General features: G+C 36.0%; 1 protein-coding gene across 10 annotated transcripts in view; it reads right to left on the bottom strand.

The window, feature by feature from the left end:
- The window catches only part of DGKH (diacylglycerol kinase eta), a 178,879-nt gene that overhangs the window by 25,479 nt on the left and 132,226 nt on the right, over positions 1–21,174 (bottom strand). For 6 of the 10 annotated variants that reach the window (XM_072782927.1, XM_072782932.1, XM_072782930.1 and 3 more), the window contains 9 exons: positions 20,406–20,528; positions 16,563–16,694; positions 10,365–10,482; positions 9,231–9,341; positions 8,992–9,088; positions 6,034–6,141; positions 4,129–4,242; positions 3,756–3,890; positions 1,963–2,150 (listed from right to left, as the gene is read on the bottom strand). In XM_072782927.1, coding sequence (XP_072639028.1) covers positions 1,963–2,150; positions 3,756–3,890; positions 4,129–4,242; positions 6,034–6,141; positions 8,992–9,088; positions 9,231–9,341; positions 10,365–10,482; positions 16,563–16,694; positions 20,406–20,528 — 1,126 coding nt within the window. The remainder of the gene's footprint in view (positions 1–1,962; positions 2,151–3,755; positions 3,891–4,128; positions 4,243–6,033; positions 6,142–8,991; positions 9,089–9,230; positions 9,342–10,364; positions 10,483–16,562; positions 16,695–20,405; positions 20,529–21,174) is intronic. The other 4 variants (XM_072782928.1, XM_072782933.1, XM_072782931.1 and 1 more) reach the window with 1 other exon arrangement.

The raw sequence follows: 21,174 nt of genomic DNA, 5'->3' as shown, positions 1-21,174 counted from the left end.
CTGTCTTGCAAATGATGCTACACATTGTTTCCAGAAACTTCCTGATAAGACCTGGCCTCTTTTCACTCCTCCATCCAATTTCCTATTCTCTTACATATACCATGTCACCCTCCATTCCCTGAAATTTCCTAAAAGTACTGTTCCCTCACACTCCTCTGGGCCTCTGCCCAGGCTTGTTCCCATGTTTCCAATGTTCCTTCTCTTCCTCTTCCATCAAGACTTGGCAGAAGATCACTTCTTCCAGGCAACCCTCCCTTACTTTCTTGGCCTCCTGTGTGTATCCACAGTGCCCCACTGAGCCTGTGATAGCACTTTGGCCACACTTTTCCCTCCTGCTCTCCTGCCAGCAAATTAAGAAGAGAGGACCACAACACAGCCATTTTGGCTCCCCACTGCTTAATATGGTGGTTGGCATGAAGAAGAACAGACTCAAAACTATTTGAATACTGAATAAGTAAGTTCTGAAAATTGATGAGTGGGCCTGATTTTCATCTTTTGCAAAATTTAAAAAAACATATGAGGAACCAAATTAGGTTGACCAAAAGCAAGTCTGGCCAACCTTCCTTCACTTTCCTTTTTCTGATAAGGTTATTTGGTTAGTTGACAGGAAGTTATTTCAGAAAGTATATTTGATTTCAAAGGAGATAATACAGAAAGTATATTTTGGTTTCAAGAAATTGTTTCAGTTCTATTTTTAATTTTCTGAAAGACCTCCATACTATTAGCCATAATTTGTTAATTAGCTTGATTATGGTAATTGCTTTACAATGTATACATGTATCAAATTATCATGTGTACACCTTTTATATATAAATGATTTTACTTGTCAATTATTCCTCAGTAAATCTGGAAAAGAAGCAAAAAAAACCCTACTGTAAATTGGACTCCAGAGAAGTGGTTTGTAATACCCTAAAATGAAGTTCTTTGTGGGTAAGAAACTGAGATATAGAATAATGAAGTTCTCTGTGCATTTAGCTAACTAAATATTCGTTTTCTCTTACCTTGCTTCTAAGCTACTCAATACCTTGCAGTTATCATACTTTATTCTAATTCTGAATGTTGGTCTCTAGCAGTAGGGAGTTCATATCTTTTCTCTTATATCTCTAGCAGCTAGTGCATTCTAGCTTTCCCACAAATATTTAAAGAGCTTTGTTTTCCTTCTTTTTTTTCACAACATTTTTATCAGTGACCAGATGAAGATGTGGTAAGAATATAATAGCTACCATTCACAGAACAGCAAATATGCCAGATATGATGTGCTAATAAGCTCTTTACTTGGTGGGTCTCAGCCTTCACATTGACCTGCAAAGTTAGCTCATAATATCCCCATTTGGTAGAGAAGAGGGGATAAGAAATTTTTCCATGGTTCCCTTCCCTTCCCCCAATAAAATTCACTCCTGGTCATAGTGATTTTTAGCTGTTTTACACTCCCGGAACTTTTGTTTTCATCTCTTCCCTTTTGTCTACTAAAATTAATTCCTAGGTGGTCTCCCAATCTCTGGATACGTCTTTGGAAACTGATTCTCAGGCTTTTCCCCACTCCCCCACCCCCCACCCGAATTTCTATGGAAGCAGGGTTAATGTTTATGTTTCCTTCTACATTCCATAAGCATTTAATCAATAATTGTAAAGTAATATATAAGTAAGTAGTAGAGTGTAAAGATTGTGTAAAACTGGGGAAATCAACAATAACAGAAAGAGCACTGGTAAGTTAGGCTAGCTTTCCACTGTGTTTCAGGAAGTCCAAGGTGTCTGTTCTGCAGAGAACACAGGTAGCGGGGTGTGTGTGTGTGTGTGTGTGTGTGTGTGTGTGTGTGTGTGTTGGAGAGGGTTTACCTGAGGCAAAAATGAGGCAGCAAATGAGAAAGGAGGGTAAATGCATCTCTTTTAGATACCCCCAAACAGCTAAAATTATGTATCAAAACTAAAAAACAAAATTGGCCAAGCCAGAGTTCTCCTCACCTAGAGCATGCAGGACCACCATACCTAGTAATGAGCTCCTCTGCAGCCTGGGAGCATAGCTGCATCTGGGACACCTCTTCTGTTGCCAGGTCAACGGCATGCTGGATGTACAAATGGGTTCGAAGAACTGGCTTACCGGAATCACACTTCTGTTTATCTTCCCAAGATTTCAGAGTGCTTTCAAAAGCCTATTTAAGATCAATATTGAAAGGAATTGTTAGTTTGGAGCTCTGAGACCCACACAAGTGTGTATTTAGGTGTTACACGAATGACTTTGAAACTATTGCTTTTTTCCCAATCTAGAGTTTCATTAACGGAACTGTAAATTACAAAATAGATGTTTTAAACTTTTTCAGTGTTATCATAACAGATAAGTAATGTAATCTGCGATGAGGAGTGTATCACTGAAGAGTTTCAAAAAGGACTTCCAATTTAGGCTTCAATCTGTACTTTATGTGCATAAAAGACACAGGCTGGATTTTGGCAGTCTTATTTGTTACAAGTATGACCTTAATTAAAACATATTCTGGAAAAGGTAAAACTATGAAGATGGGCTGAGATAAGGGAGGGAGTGATGGATAGGGTGAGCACAAGAAACTTTTAGGGTAGTGAAACTATCCTGTACGATACTATGATGGTGGATAGAAGTGATCATATATTTCTCAAAAACCATAAAATGTACAACATGAAGAGTAAACTATGAACTTTAATAATCAATATTGGCTCATCAACTATAATAAATGTACCACACTGATACAAGATATTAATAATAAGGGACTGTATGTCAGTGAGGTAAGGAGGTATGTGGGAATACAATTAGAATTCTCTATATTTTCTGCTCAATTTCTCAGTGAATCTAAAAAAATAATAAAAATATAGTCTGTTAACTTTTTTTTTTTGAGACAGAGAGAATGCACACATATGCACATATGAGCCAGGGTTGAGGGAGAAGGAGAGGGAGAGAAAGAGAGAGAATCCTAGGAGGCTGAGCAGGGAGCCATATGGGAAGCTTGATCTCACAACCCTGAGATCATGACTTAGGCCAAAATCAAGAGTCAGTTGCTTAACCAAATAAGTCACCCAGGTGCCCCGAGTCATCTATTAACTTTTTTTTTTTAAACATTGTATTTATTTGAGAGAGAGACCGAGCATGCATGCATGCACACAAGAGGGGAGAGGGTGGGTGGAGAGGGAGAGGGAGAAGCAGACTCCCCGCTGAGCTGGGAGCCCCTATGGGGGGCTCGATCTCAGGACCCTGGGACCATGACCTGAGAGGTAGAGGCACCCCTCTATTCACTTTTTAAAAAAACTAAATACTTATTCATATTTAAAACCACAATGACCTAAATGTCAGATTAAGAGACAATTTAGGGGAAGCCTGGGTGGCTCAGCTGTTGAATGTCTGCCTTCAGCTCAGGGCATTATCCCGGGTCCAGGGATCGAGTCCCACATCAGGCTCCCTGTGAAGAGCCTGCTTCTCCCGCTGTCTGTCTCTGCCTCTCTCTCTGTGTCTCTCATGAATAAATAAATAAAATCATTTTAAAAAAGAGAGAGAGACAGAGACAATTTAAATATTTTTCCTTGGTTTCTATTCTTCCTAACCACTTTCTTCAAGTAGACTCCACATCCAGCATGGAGCCCAACTCCAGGTTTGAACTCATGACCCTGAGATCAAGACCTGAGCTGAGATCAAGAGTCAGACACTTAATCGACACAGCCACCCAGGCACCCCTCACAATTTAATATTGTTAAAAGGCTTGATAAAAATCTAGAAGAATTTTTTTTTTACATACCCTGTCCCTTGTTAGCATCTGAGCTCTGTTTTTGTGCACAATTTTGATAATTCCTGGAGGCTGAACCCATGCTTCACCATCCACCTGCACTGGGACGCCCTCATCACCAAATATAGTGATTTTTACTGTACGGCACTGAAATAAAACAAGTTATTTTAGAGAACGAATTGTCTTGAGAAACTGATACTCAATCTGCATTCAGCCTTCATTCCGTGGAATGAAATGTATGTTTTTCCACTTCTCATGACACAGTAACAGCTGACGTGACAAGAAAGTTAACATCTTATAGATGAACAGACAGCGTAGGAGTCATTTGGAATAGCTTCCCCAGTGGCCTAAGTCATGAGGTCAGGTTTGATCAGAGAAAACCAACCTGAGCTATTCGATGATGCTGCAGTTTAATGACCCTTGAAACTGCCATTTGCATGCTATCAAATATTGCAACGACTTCCAGGATCTTGTCATCAAATGATGGTGCAGCAAATATCTGAAAGGAAAAACTACATTATTACAGTTCCCCTGATAGGTTAAGGTTTAGATGTAGTGATACATCAGCAACGTAAAACTCAGCAGTATACATATTAAAAAAAAAACTTATGAAAATAGTAAGGAGAAAAGTAAGCAAACATTATTAAGAAATGATAATCTAAGGACAAAAAAACCCCCACTGAAGATGATTTAATGTAAACAAACCTCATAAGAAAGGTTTAAAATCCACATGGATAAAATGTTCATGTCTCTCATAAAGCACTCTATGAACCGGTGAACTATTATATTTCTAAATAATCCATCATGGAAAAAAAATAAATACATAATCCATCTTGGTATAAAGTGTATTAAATATCTGTTCACACATAACTCAGGTGTCTTGAAAAAATGGTGCATGTGATTTTAGGAAACCTAAAATACCCAGTTCCCTTGGTATGTTCTAAGGGTAATCTTCCAATGTGTTACAAGCAATATGTATGTATAATGTCCTTTGTATCTTAATACAACAACTTTTTTAGGGCATTTGAGAAGATGGCGACAGACATCTCAAAGAATAAAAATAACGCAGGCTTACTTTGTTTTGATGTTAAGTGCATTTTCACAAAGTTAATTTAATCAAACAATTGAACTTCTGGCTGTAATAATTTGTTCCTTTTATTCTCCCTTTGAGTATAGGATACACAATTATGCCTCTGAAAAAAATTTATTCAGCATAAAGTAGTATCCTAAGCAAAACTTCCGTTGAAAATATCAGGATATGAATTTGCAAACCTTGATGATTCCTTATCATTTTTGTTAGCAGGCTGCATGGTTTTAAATCCTGTCTCTGCTACTTCCTGTGTGAATTTAGTGTCAGTTTCTTCATTGGTAAAATTTAGATAAAAACTGTGGTTGTTAATAATGAATATGAAGTTCTCAGAACACTATCTGATTACCTAGTGGGCGTCGTGAGCTTTATTTATCTTTATCTCACTGATTTCTTCCCTTTAAAATATTTAAGAGTAGTTACAGGCTGACAAAAAAATTAACAGCTAATGTAAACTTTATAGTTCAACAGGATTGGAATATAATCATATAATGAAAATCAAAGTACATTCCAATTTATTTTATACTTTAATCCCTGTCAGCACATTTAAGAGCCGTGCAAAAATGGGTCAGTGAGAACTCTTATATTATAAACCTCAAATAAAAGGGGCTATCGTTCCATACATGTGATTCTTCAAAGACTGTGATGACCCCTCTTTATTGTGATGTATATCTTAATAATTGTTCCTTCTCTTTCATTTTATTATTTTTAAAGCATTAATTAATTACATTTGTTAGGTGTGTTTTCTTCTTTTTAGACTCTCCTGCCTAAACATAGCCCTAAACATCAAAGGCCAAATGGACCCTCTTAACATTTCTAAAAATAAAAATAATAGCCACATAAATTTAGAAAGTTAAAAGTAGAAAAGGTATTTTGGTAAGCGGAATAAGGTCCCTCCACCTTCTCATCCTCAGAATGTCCATGTCCAACCTGGGGAAGTTGTGAATGTCACTTTACATGGCAAAACAGACTTTTATAGGAGGGACCTTGAGAAGGGAAGATTATCCTGGATGATGCAGTGGGATGATACATACTCTTCAATGTAATCACAAAAGTCATTGAAAGTGGAAGAGAAAGGCAGTAGGAGGTCAGAAAGGGCAGACTCTCAGCCTGCCCTTGTGGGCTTTGGCGACCAAGGAAGGGGCCACGAGCCAAGAAATGTGGGCAGCCTCTGGAATCTGGAAGGCACAAGAAAATACTTACATCATCCTCCTTAGTTCCACCCCAAAAGTTAGTGCCTCCTGCATAGCTGGGAATGTTCAACACTGCTATTCCTTGCAGACTGGGGAGAGGAATATACTGCCCATCACACTGCAAGGTAAAAGCTTAGAGGTTAGATAAAAAGAGCAAACTTGGGCAGCCCCTGTGGCTCAGCGGTTTAGCGCCACCTTCGGCCCAGGGTGGGATCCTGGAAACCCAGGATCGAGTCCCACGTTGGCCTCCCTGGATGGAGCCTTCTCTCTTCCTCTCTCTCTCTCTCTCTCTCTCTCTCTCTCTCTCTCTCTGTCTCTCATGAATGAATAAATAAAAATCTTTTTTTTTTTTTTTTTTTTTTTAAAGAGCAAACCTGCTAGTTGGGAAGCCACTACAATATACCAAAGACAGAGGGTGCTGGAGGGAAGTGGTCATGCTTGCTCTCCTGTAGATATATTCCTACAGATTACCTTTATCTTTTAAAATATAAATCACTATAGCAGAAGTTGTTACAGAAAACTAACTTAAAATGTTTTATCTCTTCTTCCTGCCAAAATCAGGCAGTACTTTTCTTTTTTTTTTTTTAAAAGATTTTATTTATTTATTCATGATAGACACAGAGAGAGTGAGAGAGGCAAAGACAGAGGCAGAGGGAGAAGCAGGCTCCATGTAGGGAGACTGACGTGGGACTCAATCCTGGGACTCCAGGATCACGCCCTGGGTCAAAGGCAGGCCCTGAACCACCGAGCCACCCAGGGATCCCAGGCAGTACTTTTCTGGAGTCTTTTCCAGGTCACTTATACTATTCTCACTTGCTTTTTTTTTTTTTTTTTTAAGGTTTTATTTATCTATTCGTAGGAGACACACAGAGAGAGGCAGAGACATAGGCAGAGGGAGGAGCAGGCTCCCTACGGGGAGCCCGGTGTGGGACTCCATCCCAGGACCTCAGGATCTCATCCCGAGCCAAAGGCAGATGCTCAACAACTGAGCCACCCAGGCGTCCCGCTATTCTCACTTGTATTATAGTCATCTTAGTGCTTATGTTAAGCATTTTTTTTTGAAAACAGGTTCAGGGAGGGTCTCTGGGTCCTAGCCACCTCATCTACCAGTGGCTGGTCAGAGTCAAAGCTGAGTTTCTCAAGTAGTCAGAACCAAAACCAAAGAAAGAAAAACCATGCATGTCAGGAATATCAGGAAGATACTTCTTAAACTCTGTGTCTTCTACTTAATCACTTAAATGGAAATTAAAATTAACTTTTAAATAGGGAAAAAATATCATACAGCTGGTGAGTAATTATACATGACATGTAAGTAAATTCTTACTGAATAGAAGGTTTAGTCCTTTGTTTTAAAAGAGAAGAGCTTGCAGTGTCATACTTATGATAGATATTTTCATTAATTCTTACAATAAAAGTAATTAATAAAACTTCATAAAACTTTCATTTACTGCCCAATCGAAATGATCTCCAATTTTTAGAACAAATGAAAATCCAATTTCAATTCCCTTTTCAAACATTTTAAATAACTGAGAATATTTTATACTTGATTGTATTCCTACATGCATTTTTTACATTTTATTTTCTTTTTCATAGAAATACATTCAAGAGTATAGATATAGTATCCCAGCATCTAGGGCCATTTCTGGTACACAGTTAGTGCTCAATGTCTATTTGTTAAAATGAGCAAACACTGAGTCCCTGGGTGGCTCAGTTGGTTGAGCATCTGCCTTCAACTTGGGTCATGATCCCAGGGTCCTAGGATCAATCGAGCCCCATGTTGAACTCCCTGTCAGTGGGGAGTCTGCTTCTCTCATTCCCCCTCCCACTCCCACTCATGCTCTCTCTCAAATAAATAAAATCATTTTAAATAAATAAATAAATAAAATGAACAAACATTTTTAGTAGAATAATAAACTTTTTCTGAATCCAATAAATTGAATGGGTATCTTCGTGTGCTTTAGAACAAGCTGTTTAAGTCATATAACTAACTTAAAGGAGATGGAAAAAATGCCAGTAACATCCATCTTAATTTCATAGCAATGATAAATGAAACCAGCTGATCATGTGGCTGTGCTCTAGAGTGGAAGGTATAATGAGTTTATTTTTACTAGGCCATTTAGTTGATAATGAATGAGCCAGGCACTTCTGTAGCCCACATTCCAGTGTTAAGATAACACCTAAAATAATAATGTTCTGTTTAATTCTATGAGCTATAGACTTAAGATTTGCACACTTTTCTGAACATAGGCCACACCTTAATTTAAAATATCTGGTTATAAAAAGATACAAGATAGAAAGACATGTTTATTAGCATAAACTGTGAATACTGGACCAAGGGTGAAAGAAAATAAAATTCACAGAAGTTAGTAGACTTTTCAGAGCCATGTCCCCAACCTTCTTTTTCCGGTTAGTGGAAAAGATTAAATACCTTTTGCTGTCCTTAATTTCCCCTTTAAATTAGTAAAAGCTACTAAAAATGTAAATCTCTTTTAATTTTACTATTGTTAGAAATAATTGGAATAAATATACATCTAAATTAAGAGTCTGTTTACTATGAATGTTTTCAGGGATTTGTGAAACCTCAGGCATTATAAAATTGGGTCAGAATTTGTAAACTTAAATGAGAGAATTTGTGAGAATTCATTCCTAATGCTCTCCTATAAATGTCCTCCCATAGCTCTACCTTCTCATAGAGCACCATGATACCACAGAACCATCCAAATTTCTGGAGCTAATGATACTGCTAATGAATTGTGTTGTTCATATCCAATGTTTATGCCATCGTTTATATAAAGTTGATAATTTACCATATAAAGTTGATAATTACCATTGAGTTCAAACACTTAAAGAGGCATTGAGGCTCTACAAATTAGCTCTACATACAAAAAATTATTTTTCTAAGTAAGATCATCTGAAATTAAAAAAAAAAAAGATAATCTGAAATATCTTGACTTCGAGATGAATTTACCTCAAGTTGAACCCTCTGTTCTAAATTCTTATACGATCTCTGTAATAACTCCCGGGTTCCAAGGACTCCATACCACATCAAGTTTTTAGTTCGGCTCCTGAAATAAATATTGGCAGACAATTCAATCAATAGCTATTATTGATTTACTCTTTAAAGGCAGAGCGAGCAAAAGAGCTAATAAATGAAATTAAAGTGAAATTACCTTCATGTAATAACATTATTACTATTACCAAAATTACCTGCATTTTTCAGGGTGCTCTTCTCTCTTATTATTAAATTCTAATGAAATTTTTGCATCTAATCCAATCCCAAAGTAATTGTTCATGACACATTTTTCTGAATATCCATCTCTGTGATAATAAAGAAAAGTATATAAAAGTCTTCATATTCATAACAACAATTACTATTTGCACACAAAATGGTGCTTAAAAGCATTTAAATTTCTATGCCTTATAGATGAGATAAAATTTATTCCTGTTCATATGCCATGCACACAAGCCCAGTACATATATGTCATTTTTGGTACATATGATATAAAGGGATAGTCAGTAAAGCAAAGCGGAGACAGAGTCATGGTAATGCTTTTCTATTAATTGTAATAAAACCTTAGTCCTACTTCCTACATAAGCCCCTCACTACACACACAAATGGGAAGACCTTACAGTCAAGTGCCAATGCTCTTTTTCTGACCACTAGAAAGTCTTCTTCACTTGTACTCTTATCAATGGATAAATATTTATTGCGCAGAAAATGACTAGGTCCAGTCCACTCCTCTGGGTGCTTTGGAAAGTACAAAGAAGTTAAAAATATGGTACTGTCTCTGAGGAGTGTCATCAGAGAAATGAGATACGAGATATAACAAAAGCAAAATTAAATATGTAAGTAAGAGTTCATATGGAACTGTCAAAAACAAAAAACAAAAAACAAAAAAACCCTGTAGTTTTAAGAAGGGAAGAGATCAATGTGGGCCAGAAGCTTCCTGAAATAAGTAAACCTAGAAACTGGATGGGGAAAGATGAGAGATTTGTCAAGCCTGAGAAGAAAGGGGGGAAAATGGAAGAGCAAAAGTATGGCTATGAAGGTGTCGATGAATACAGCATTCCAGGGGAGAGTGAACACAGCTATGCCTCATTTTGCCAGAGGGCTGTTATCACACACAATGGGCCGGACAGGGCCTAGCTCAGGAACAGATCCTGAAAACCACTGGGTTTCAAGTGCACCAATGTACTCATCATTACCAACTTTTGCAATTTTCTGATGACACCTTTTGTATGGGGAACCATATTTCTTGTAAGGCATTGACAATGTTACCATTAGTATAAAGTAGAAACTAGAAAAGCCAAAACAAGGTATTTAGAAAAGTATTTTCTTACACTGAATCTGGGTCTGGGTCAATAAATGGCGTTGCACCAAAAGGATCAATATTTGCTAGCAACATTTTGTTGATAATAGAACTCCCAGCAATCGAGGCAGCGAGTCCTGCTCTTAAACCTGGCCAGAAAAATAAATACACAGAGGATCACATGTTAAGAAAAAAGACAGAGAAAGAGCCAGTGCATTGTTTTCAGCCCCAATCTCAGACACTTTGCCCCAAAGCATGGTTTTCAGTGTCTGCTCTTTCCCTTAGTCAAAACTAAGAACTATGTCATTGGTAGTTACAAGAGTTTTGATGCTTCTTAGGATCTATAGGTTGTTATAAAAAATGCAGCAGATTAAGACCCAAATAAGAGTCTCTTTGTGACAGTTTCTCATTTACCATTCTGATGATTCTATAACTTCAACGAGTAAATATTACTTCCTTTTTTAAGCAAATAAGGTGGTAAGTCTGTAAGGAATTCATAATAAAGCCTGATTACCAAGAATGTCATGGAGTTACTTACCACTTCCATACTCTTGAAGCATAGATAACATTCAATTAAAAATATTAACAGAAAAAACAAACAAACAAAACCCAGAAAACCCCCCAAAAAATATTAACAGAAGGGTGTCTGAGTAGCTCAGACGATTAAGCATCTGACTTTCACTTAGGTCATGATCTCAGGGTCCTGGGATCCAGCCCTGCATTGGGCTCCCTGCTCAGTGGGGAGTCTGCTTGTCCCTCTCCCTTTCTCTCTGGTCTCCCCCTCATGCTCTCTCTGTCTCTCTCTCAAATAATAAACAAAATCTTTGGAAAAAAACTTACTGGATACACTAGGTGAAAACTCAGTGTCGGTATCAAGAATAACAATGAAAATATTAAACACAGGTATTTATGAATTTTAGAAGAATACAATATTGAACATAAAAAATGAAGCATTTATCTTACCTCTGAAAATGTAAAACTTCAAATTTATTTCAACAACTAGTTAGCTTTCTACTAGGTAGTTACAATATTCAAAGTTAATTAATTTTATGATCTACCCAACCGATTATTGAGGCTAGAAGCATTAAACTCTGGAAAGAAGACAAAGTAATAGGGGCCTAAGGGAACAAACACAAAAGGAAAGAGGAGTGAAGAAAAATGTGTCATGGAATTGAGAAACACTTGGAAATTAGGAAAAAAGTCCTTCTTGAGCAAACATTCCTTTCCTCAACTGTATGCTCTTCTTAGAAGATTATTATTTATTATTTTAGCTACAAAGTTTAGCTGGGTATCAAGTCGTCAAGATGAATTTTATTCTTTCATTTAGTTTCATAGTGTTGAATAGGCTATGGCATACTTAGTTATGCCAGTTTCTTTTATGTCTGAATAAGTAAACAAAACAGCTCTTTTTAATGGCTAACAAAACCACCATTCTGGGGACACCTGGATGGCTCAGCGGTTGAGCGTGTCTACCTTTGGCTCAGGGCATGATCCCAGGGTCCTGGGATTGAGTCCTGTATCAGGGTCCCTGCAGGAAGCCTGCTTCTCCCTCTGCCTATGTCTCTGCCTCTCTGTGTGTCTCTCATTTATTATTCTCATGAATAAATAAATAAAATCTTAAAAAAAAAAAAACACACACACAAAACTACCATTCTGGTGAGAATTAGAACAGTTTGCAGAAGTGAAGAATCAGACTCCAGCTGCCCTATGGAAAAGTATAATATTTTCTGTTTTAAAAGCTTTTATTTTCATTTATTTTAGAAACAGAGAGAGCACATGGGGAAGGGGCAGGGGAGAGGGAGAAAGAGTCCCAAGGAGATTCTGCACTAGGCATGGAGCCTATCCTGGGGCTCGATCCCACGACCCTGAGATCACGCCCTGAACCAAAACCAAGAGTTGGATGCCTGACTGCTCCACCCAGGTCTCCCAAAAGTATATTTTCTAAAATGTTTTAAGGTTAGCCACATTCACAGCTTTAAGCCAAGAAGGTCAACCCACTATTCCAGTTTTAAATAGAGATATAACCTCTAGACATGGAGTCCCCCAGGCCTGTTCTGGATTTATCCTTTATTATTTTAGTATTTCATTAAGATACAATTCACATACCATAAGATTCACCTTTTAAGTGAGTGTATAATTCAGTTGTTTGTAGCATATACACAAAGTGTGCAATGATCACTATCACCTAATTTAGGACATTTTTTTTTATTAGCCCCCAAAAGAAATCCTATTCCCGTTAGTAATCATTTTCCTTTCCCTCCATTCCCCACATCCCCAGACCCTGGAAACCACTAACCTACTTTCTTTCTTTACAGATATGACTACTCTGTACATTTCATATAAATCTAATCACATAATATGTGGCTTTTTTCTCAAGCTTCTTTCACTTGGCATAACACGTTCAGAGGTAATCATGTTGTAGCAGTTATCGGCACTTTGCTCTTTTAAATGGCTAAATAATAGTCCACTGTATGGATATTGCTCATTTTGTTTTTCCATTCATCAACTGGTGATTATTTGGGTTGTTTCTTCTATTTTGCTATTATGAATGTGGCTATAAAGTCACGTACAAGGTTTTGTGTAGACATATATTTTTAATTCTCATGGATCTATAAACTAGCAGTTGGTTTCTGGGTTATATGTTAACCCTGTGTTTAATTCTTTGAGAAACTGCCAAACTTCTTCAAAATGGCTATACCATTTTATATTCTGATCAGCAATGTATGAAAGTTGCAATTTTTCCATGCCCTTGACAATATTTGTTATTATCTGTCTTTTTTGATCATAGCCATTCCGGTAAGGTAAAGTGGTATCTCATTGTGGTTTTGATTTGCATTACTCTGATGATGAATGATGGTGAGCATCTTTTCCTGTGCTTATTGGCCATTTGTATATCTTTCTGGAGAAGTGTCTACTCAGATCCTTTGCCCATTTTTAAATTGAGGTATTCGTCTTTTCATTGTTGAATTTTAAGAGTTCTTTATATATTCTGAATACTAGTTCCTTATCAGGTAACTATTTACAACTATTTTCTCCTGTCCTGTGCATTGTCTTTTTCTTTTCTTTTCTTTTCTTTTTTTCTTTTCTTTTCTTTTTTTCTTTTCTTTTCTTTCTTCTCTTTTTCTTTCTTCTCTTTCTTTCTTCTTCTTTCTCTTTCTCTTTCTTTCTTTCTTTTTTTTCTTTCTTTTTTTCTCTTTTTCCTTCCTTCCTTCCTTTTCTTCCTTCCTTCCTTCCTTTCTTTCTTTCAGTTTGATTTTTCAGAGAACAAAGTTTTTGTTTTTTTGTATATTTAGACTAGAGAGAACATGTGGGGGGGGAGGGCCCATCTATGGAGCCCAATGCAAGGCTCCATATCACAACCCTAAGATCATGACCTAAGCCAAAATCAAGAGTTGGACATTCAACTGAGCCACCTAGGCACCCCGAAACAGGCACCAAAAACAAAGTTTTACAGAAAGCCACACAACCTACAATTTGCACAAACTAAATGTATTTTGGATGATGGCAGATTATCAGTTCATCAGACCAACTATCTCACCTTACTTTGAGGGCAAATAGAAAAGCTAAGCAAAATGTAAAATGAGTTAATTTAAAGATCATTAAAGAGGTAGACCAATGACAAGAGCTTACCAGCCAACGATTAGAAAAGGAAAATGACTTAGTCAGGTGAGCCCAGGACTTAGGGGTAGGGTCTTTTGTTTTGTTTTTCAACTTTTTCTTTATTTTACTGTGAAAACTTCAGAACACTTAACATGAGATCTACCCTCTTAACAAATTTTTAAATGTAAAGGCAGTATGTTAACTATGGGAACAATGTTGGACAGCAGATCTTTAGAACTTATTCCCCTTAACTGAAAATTTATGCATGTTGACTAGCAATTCCCCATTTCCTCCTCCCTCCAGATGCTGGAAACCACCATTCTACTCTATGATTTTATGAATTTGACTATTTTAGATACGTCATATAAGCAAAATCATCTAGTACTTGTTCTTTTGCAACTGGATTAATTCTCTTATCATAATGTCCTCCAGGTTCATCCACGTTATGATAAATTGCAGATTTTTTTTAAAGCTGAATAATATTCCATTGTATGTATATACCATATTTTCCTTATCCATTCATCCCTCAATGGACATTTAGGACATTTAGGTTGCTAACATGTCCTGGCTATTGTGAATAATGCTGCAGTAAACATGGGAGTGGGAGTGCTAGTATCTCTTCAAAATTCTGATTTCAGTTCTTTCGATAAATACCCAGAGTAGAATTGCGGGATCATATAGTAGTCCTAGTTTTAGTTTTGAGGAACCTCTGTACTGTTTTCCATGGCAGACACACCATTTTGCATTCCTACCAGCAGTATACAAGGTTTCCAATTTCTCACATCCTCCCCAACCCTCCCTTTTGATTTTTTTTATAATAATCATCCTGAGTGGTATAAAGTGACAGCTCATTATAGTTTTTAATTGGTATTTCCTTGATGATTAGTGATATTGAACACTTTTAACTAGTTTGGTGCCAGGGTAATATTGGCCTCATAAGTGAGGTGGGAAGTGTTCCTTCCTCTTCTAGTTTTTGGGAGAGTTTCTGAAGCATTAATGCTAATTCTTCTTTAAACAACTGGCAGAATTCATTAGTGAAGCAAATTGGAACTGGCCTTTTCTCTGCACAAAGTTTTGTTATAGGTCTAGTTGGATTTTCTATTCTTGAATCAGTTTCAATAGTTTACATGTTTCTAAGAGTTAGTCCATTTCGTTGAAGTCATCTAATTTGTTGGCATGTAATATTTGATAGTTTCCCCTTATAATCCCTTCTGTATCTGTAAGGTGGTTAGTGATGTCTGTCTTCTTTCATTCCTGATTTCAGTAATTCAAATCTTCTCTTTTATGTTCTCAGTCACTCTAGCTAAAGGCTTGTCAATTTGTTAAACTGTCCACAGAACCAACTTTTGGTTTCATTGATTTACTGTATTGTTTTCTATTCTCTATGTCATTTATTTCTGATTGCTTTGGGTATATTTGCTCTTCTTTTTCCAGCTTATTAAGGTGGAGAACTAGGTTTTGAGATCTTTCTACCTCTTTAATATAGGCATTTACAACTATAGATTTCGCTCCAAGCACTTCCTTAGCTGCATCAAGTAAGTTCCAGTATGGTGTATCTTTGTTTTCATTCATACCAAAGGATTTAGAAATTCTCTTGTGATTTTTTTTTTGACCCACATATTTCCAAATATTTGTACACTTCCAAAATTTCCTTTTGCTATGGATTTCTAAATTCATTCCATTGTGGTCATATTCCTTTGTATAATTTCAATCCTTTTAAATTTACTGAGAATTATTTTATGGCCTAATATATGACCTATCCTGGATAACATTACATGTGCATTAGACAAGAACGTATATTCTGCTGTTGTGAGGTGGAATGTTCTATAGACACCTGTTAGGTCTACTTGTTTTATATGTTTTTCAAATTTTTTATTTCCTTGTTGATTTTTGTCTAGTTGTTCTACCCACTATTGAAAGAGCAATAATAAAGTCTCCAACTATTATTATTGAATTGTGATTTACCTTTAAAAAGAGCTTGTAGAACAAACTGGTTTTCAGGGTATAATCTGGGATTCAATCTACTCTGGAATAGATCTGGAGAGTTTTCACTAAATCAAACAACTGGTGCTTAAGGAGACATCTGAGACATCTATATTTTCCTCTTTCCCTGCTGCATATGTTCTTTGGTTTCCACTAGTACTAACCAAATCCCAAGGGCAACTCATCTCAGCAGAGCTGGTACAGATGCCTCAGATGTTCCAAAATGAAGCAATGTTACTATCCAAAAAAATGAAAGACTTGTGGCTTTCAACTAAGAGAAAAGCTGTGGAGACACTTAACAGGCAGTGAAATAGAGGATCAGTTTTACCCTGGGTGCTTAATAAATGCAGATTCCTGGGCTGCATCCTAGTACTGCTTAAGTACTAGAGAATTAAAATTTCTCAGAGCAGGCCCCCAAAACATGTATTTGAGTGCTTCCTAGACAATTCTTACACACACACACACACACACACACACACACACACAGAAGTCTAAAGATGAGCAGTCTGGTTGATAAGAGTGATAAGCATTCTCCCAAAGGGATATTTATCTCTAAGAACATATTTCTGTAGTTCATGGAAATGAGTACTTAATTCGTGTTCACAGAAATACTTACAAATACACCATGTTTCAGAATCTATACTACCTGGGCAGATTATTCTGGTGTTGAGCACAGGGAGGTTTTCTTTGCCGGCTGCCACAGCTGGACCAGGGCCAGAGTCAGTCTGGAAACGAGTTGTCCGGCCATCTGGAGACCGAGGGGCAGGTGCAGTTTTAACTGTTGGCAAAAAGTCCCAATTATAAAAAAAAAAAAAGGTAATGATCAAGTTATAAAAATAAGCAAGCCCTCATAAATTCAGGACACAAAATAATTTAATACACATTTAGGTCAATTAACAGAACTGAAAATATTATGTTGTGTTTACCTATTTTTTTTTTTTTTACCATTGTTTTCACTTCGTTGAGATTTACTGTATGGAGGGATTTGGCCACAGGTAGATGTCCTGATAACTCATTTCAAATAGACGGAGATCAGTAGAAAATACAGGCCTAGCATAATTAAAGGTCAGTAATACTCCCAATTTGAATGTGGCTAACCCACATTCAAGGATAAAAGGAAATGTTGGAAAAAAAAAAAAAAAAAAAAAAAGGAAATGTTGAAGCCTGATGATTTTTTAACTTGGCACGTATGTGTTATAATGTATACCGCCAATGCAATCCTTTTGTCATAAATGTTGCGTGAATGATCGAATTTAATTAATGTAATTCCCAGAGCTAATATGTGAAACATTGTCTTCCACACATGAAAGGAAAAGTTTTTTTTTTGTCTGAATGAAGCCAATGTTTCCTGCACTTCTCAATTAATTATATATTCAAAACAAAGATTTGCCCAAAACAGTTCTATCATATTCTTGTAAATGCTCGGTACATTTAAAAAATTATTCCAAAACAAAATTACTTTCAAAGCAAACAACAAAAAAAAGAGATTTAATTTTGTCTAAACTAGGGCAATTTAATGGAGAGCAAATAGTATCTTTAACTAATTTAGGAACTATTGGCAGGTGTTTAAAAAAAAGTATTCCTCAAACTCAATTTAAAAATACTCAAAAATTTAATTATCTTTACTCTCCCTAAGACTAATTACAAACTAATCTTATTAATCTTACACTCTCTTCTTTCTCTTCAAAACAGTCCAGCTGCACTAAAGAAAAGCTGCAGAACAGCCATTTTTTTTTTTTTTTTTTTTTTGGACAGATGGGAGACCTGGGGCTAATTTCTAATAAAAACAACTTTTGATATTCATCTCTGATAAAAACCAGAGAGCATCCTAGTGACTAAGATTGATGTAACATTGTAGGTAACTAAATTAATGTTTCATGGCTCTTTTTTAAACATAACATCTCATTGATCATATTAATATACTGTATTGTACATCTCAGGCATATGAATTATTACATAATTTAATAATATTACGAATGCTCTTTAAAAAGTAATGATTATTTAATACAGAAGTACTTCTATTGCTACTGATTCCCACTAAATTGGATTACTAGCTAGAAAATAAGATCAAATATTGCAACATTAAGGTATCAAATGTTGTAACACGTGTAAGCTTATGTCTATTTCAATATCAATATTTATAGCTGCATACCTTTCTTTTTTAGTTTTCTTTGTAGACTACAATGGAAATGTTCAGTTCATGAAAATATACTAAGATGGATGGTAGCTGGTTGGAAAACCATTAGCAATGAGCACTAGAAAACCAATCCTCCAAAGAGAAATTCCTCATCTTAAGGGAAATTATTAAACATCATACTGTAAGAATGCCATTGTCAGCTCTATTAAGTCAGCTTTATTAATGGATGAAGCCATACAAGTCCTACTTATTAAACTCTAGATAAAGTAAATTTGAGATGATATAATCAAGCTTCGAAAGATTTTGACGGGATGCAATGATAGATCCAAATTGAAAAGATAAAAATTCATAAGGATGAGCATGTATGATTCTAATCAGGTTTAAAAAGTCACTCGCACAAAATAGGAGGAGACCAGGTTTATATAGTATTACAGTACAATACTTCATGCCAAGAAGAAATATTGGGTAGTCCTTATAACATAAAAAAATGTGCAGAAAGAGTAGTGTATGGCTATCAATTTGTTATATACTACAGAAATATTTGGAGGATTGTGTTCAAAATGGGGGATCATATTGACCAATTGAATGCAACCAGAAAAACTAAAAAGTTTGAAATCAAGTTAAAAATTGGTAAAAGAATTTAGGAGATAATGTGAAAAAGATAGAAGGTGTGGGAAGAGGATATGATGCCATGAAAGCTGTTTTCAGAATCATTTAAGGGCTGTCATGTGGCAGATTTATCTTCAATACTGTGAAGAGATATATGAAATTGCTTTGAAGCTACCCATAAAGCACCAAATGTCAGCAGTTGTTACTGTTAACATTACCATACATGAAACATTATCAATTAGTGTGCTGATGGGTAGAAATTTAAGGAAGAAAATATAAAGCCAAATATAAAGAAAAGCTTTCTAACAAATAAAAGCTGATCTTAGGAATGGGATGTATTGAAAGTGAGTGGTGGGGTGCCTGGCTGGCTCAGTCCGTAGAGCTTGCGACTCTTGATCCTGGGGTCGTGGGTTCGAGCTCCACGTTGGATGTAGAGATTACTTAAAAAAGAAAAATAAAATATTTAAAACAAACCAAAAAAAAGAAAGTGAATAGTCCAAAGGCTCAATGCCCATCTGTCAAGACGATTATCAAGTATGTCTGTACTGGATTATATGCTGCAACAGGGATCTTTAAGGTCTATGAGGTGTAAGGTTAGAGAGCTACGTTGTGTGCAGGAAAAGACACATATGAAGCCTAAAAGGGCTCAGGGTTTAGAATATGCATGCACTGGTTGTATGCCAGACAGGTGAGGTCTATATGGTCTACTTCCAAAGTTTCTAAGAGTTTTACATACAGTAAGGAGTACTCTTTCAAAGCTAATGTAATTATAGCAGCAGCAGTGGAGGGAGTAGTTAATAATAGTGAGAAAGACAGCAAACACTCCTTCACAGCACTATGCACCACACACTATTCTAGGTGCTCCATATACATCAACTTCTCTAGCCTTCACAACCAGTGAGCACATCATTATCACTATTTTACAAATGACGAGACTACAGAGAAATTAAGCAATCTGCCCAATTGCATTTGTAACGAAAGTAAAGGAAAAGCTTAATGATTGCTGTTCTGATTTAACAGTGTTGACTTTTCACTAGGACTATGCAATTATTTTCATATTATCTTCTCGGCCTCATTAATATTTTAATTTCTGCTTTGCTCTATTCTAGTCAATTAATAAGTATTCCCTTATACCATGTGAAATATTAAAAGTATAAATTTATCTTCAAACTTAAAAGGTAGAGGCATAATTAATCTTCTTCAAGTGACTACATGTTAATTTCCTGGCAAAAATAATTTCAGTAGAGACAGGGCTGTAATTAGATGTCCAGTGATATTGTAGATTAATTTAGCAATTAAGAATTAGCAAACTGTCCAGGCTCATCAATGGGATCCAAGGGACTGCTAAAATTATTTAAGTGGCAAATTTTGTGCATGTGCAACCTGCAGCTTTCACGTAATTCTCAAAGGCATCTGTGGGCTAAAAACAGGTTAAAATCTGTTGATTTAGGTGTTTCTTCCTTTTTCCTCAGGAAAATTAAGATATTTAGCCATTTTGGTACCATAATCCTTAGTTTATTATGACAATCTCCAGGTTATAAGATAAAAAGGGATGAGAGTGTACTTGACAATCACCAAAATTTTACCTTTATAATTTTAGTATTCATGAATATCTAAGCTTTAACTTCTGAAAATCCTTGTTAAAAATAAAAATACAAAGCTTATTTCAAACCAATAAGCCTTTTGAAAACTAAAAGCAGAATGGGAATCTATTTAATTGCGAAATAATTATAGTTTTCTTACCAGTTAATGACTCTTTTGCATCATCATCTTTAGATTCTTCTTTAGATTCATCTGTTTCTGTACTATCGTTATCAAATGACTGGTTAACTGGTTCACAGGGATGAACGGTCTGGTCATCCATAACTTTAAGTAGTAAGTAGGGAAATATGTTTGCACAAGTAAAAATAAAATCCATAAATATTAATATACGCTTAAAAAGTAAAATGAAACATAAAGCGAAAGAAATTCCATATTCACAAATAAACACTAATAAATCCAACTACAAGTTACAACCTGTAAAGGGTTTTCAAATACTAATTTTTTATATTAAAGTTAACTTGAGCCCACTACTAAAATTCTAAGAGAAGGATATACAATATATTAATACAAAAAATTAAAATATAGGCAAAATCTTTATAGGCTCTCTCTCTTTTTTTTTTAAGATTTTATTTATTTATTCATGAGAGACGGAGAGAGAGAGGGGAAGAGACACAGGCAGAAGCAGGCTCCATGCAGGGAGCCCAAAGCGGGACTCAATCCCAGGTCTCCAGGATCACACCCTGGGCTGAAGGCGGCACTAAACCACTAAGCCACCTGGGCTGCCCTCTTTATAGGCTCTTTTTTTTTAAATTTTTTAATTAAAAAAAAAATTTTTTTAATTTTTTTTATAGGCTCTTTAAAAAGCAACATAAACATTTAGGAAATGAATTTAAGAAAGCATTTTCAAAGTAATTTACAGGTTTGATTTTCTTTAAGAACGCAACAGATTCCAATTAGGTGGGCAGCCCAG

The sequence above is a fragment of the Canis lupus genome, chromosome 17, assembly GCF_048164855.1.
Source record: "Canis lupus baileyi chromosome 17, mCanLup2.hap1, whole genome shotgun sequence".
In the NCBI taxonomy this organism is placed as follows: Eukaryota; Metazoa; Chordata; class Mammalia; order Carnivora; family Canidae; genus Canis; species Canis lupus.
This window is presented reverse-complemented; position numbering and strand designations above follow the sequence as displayed.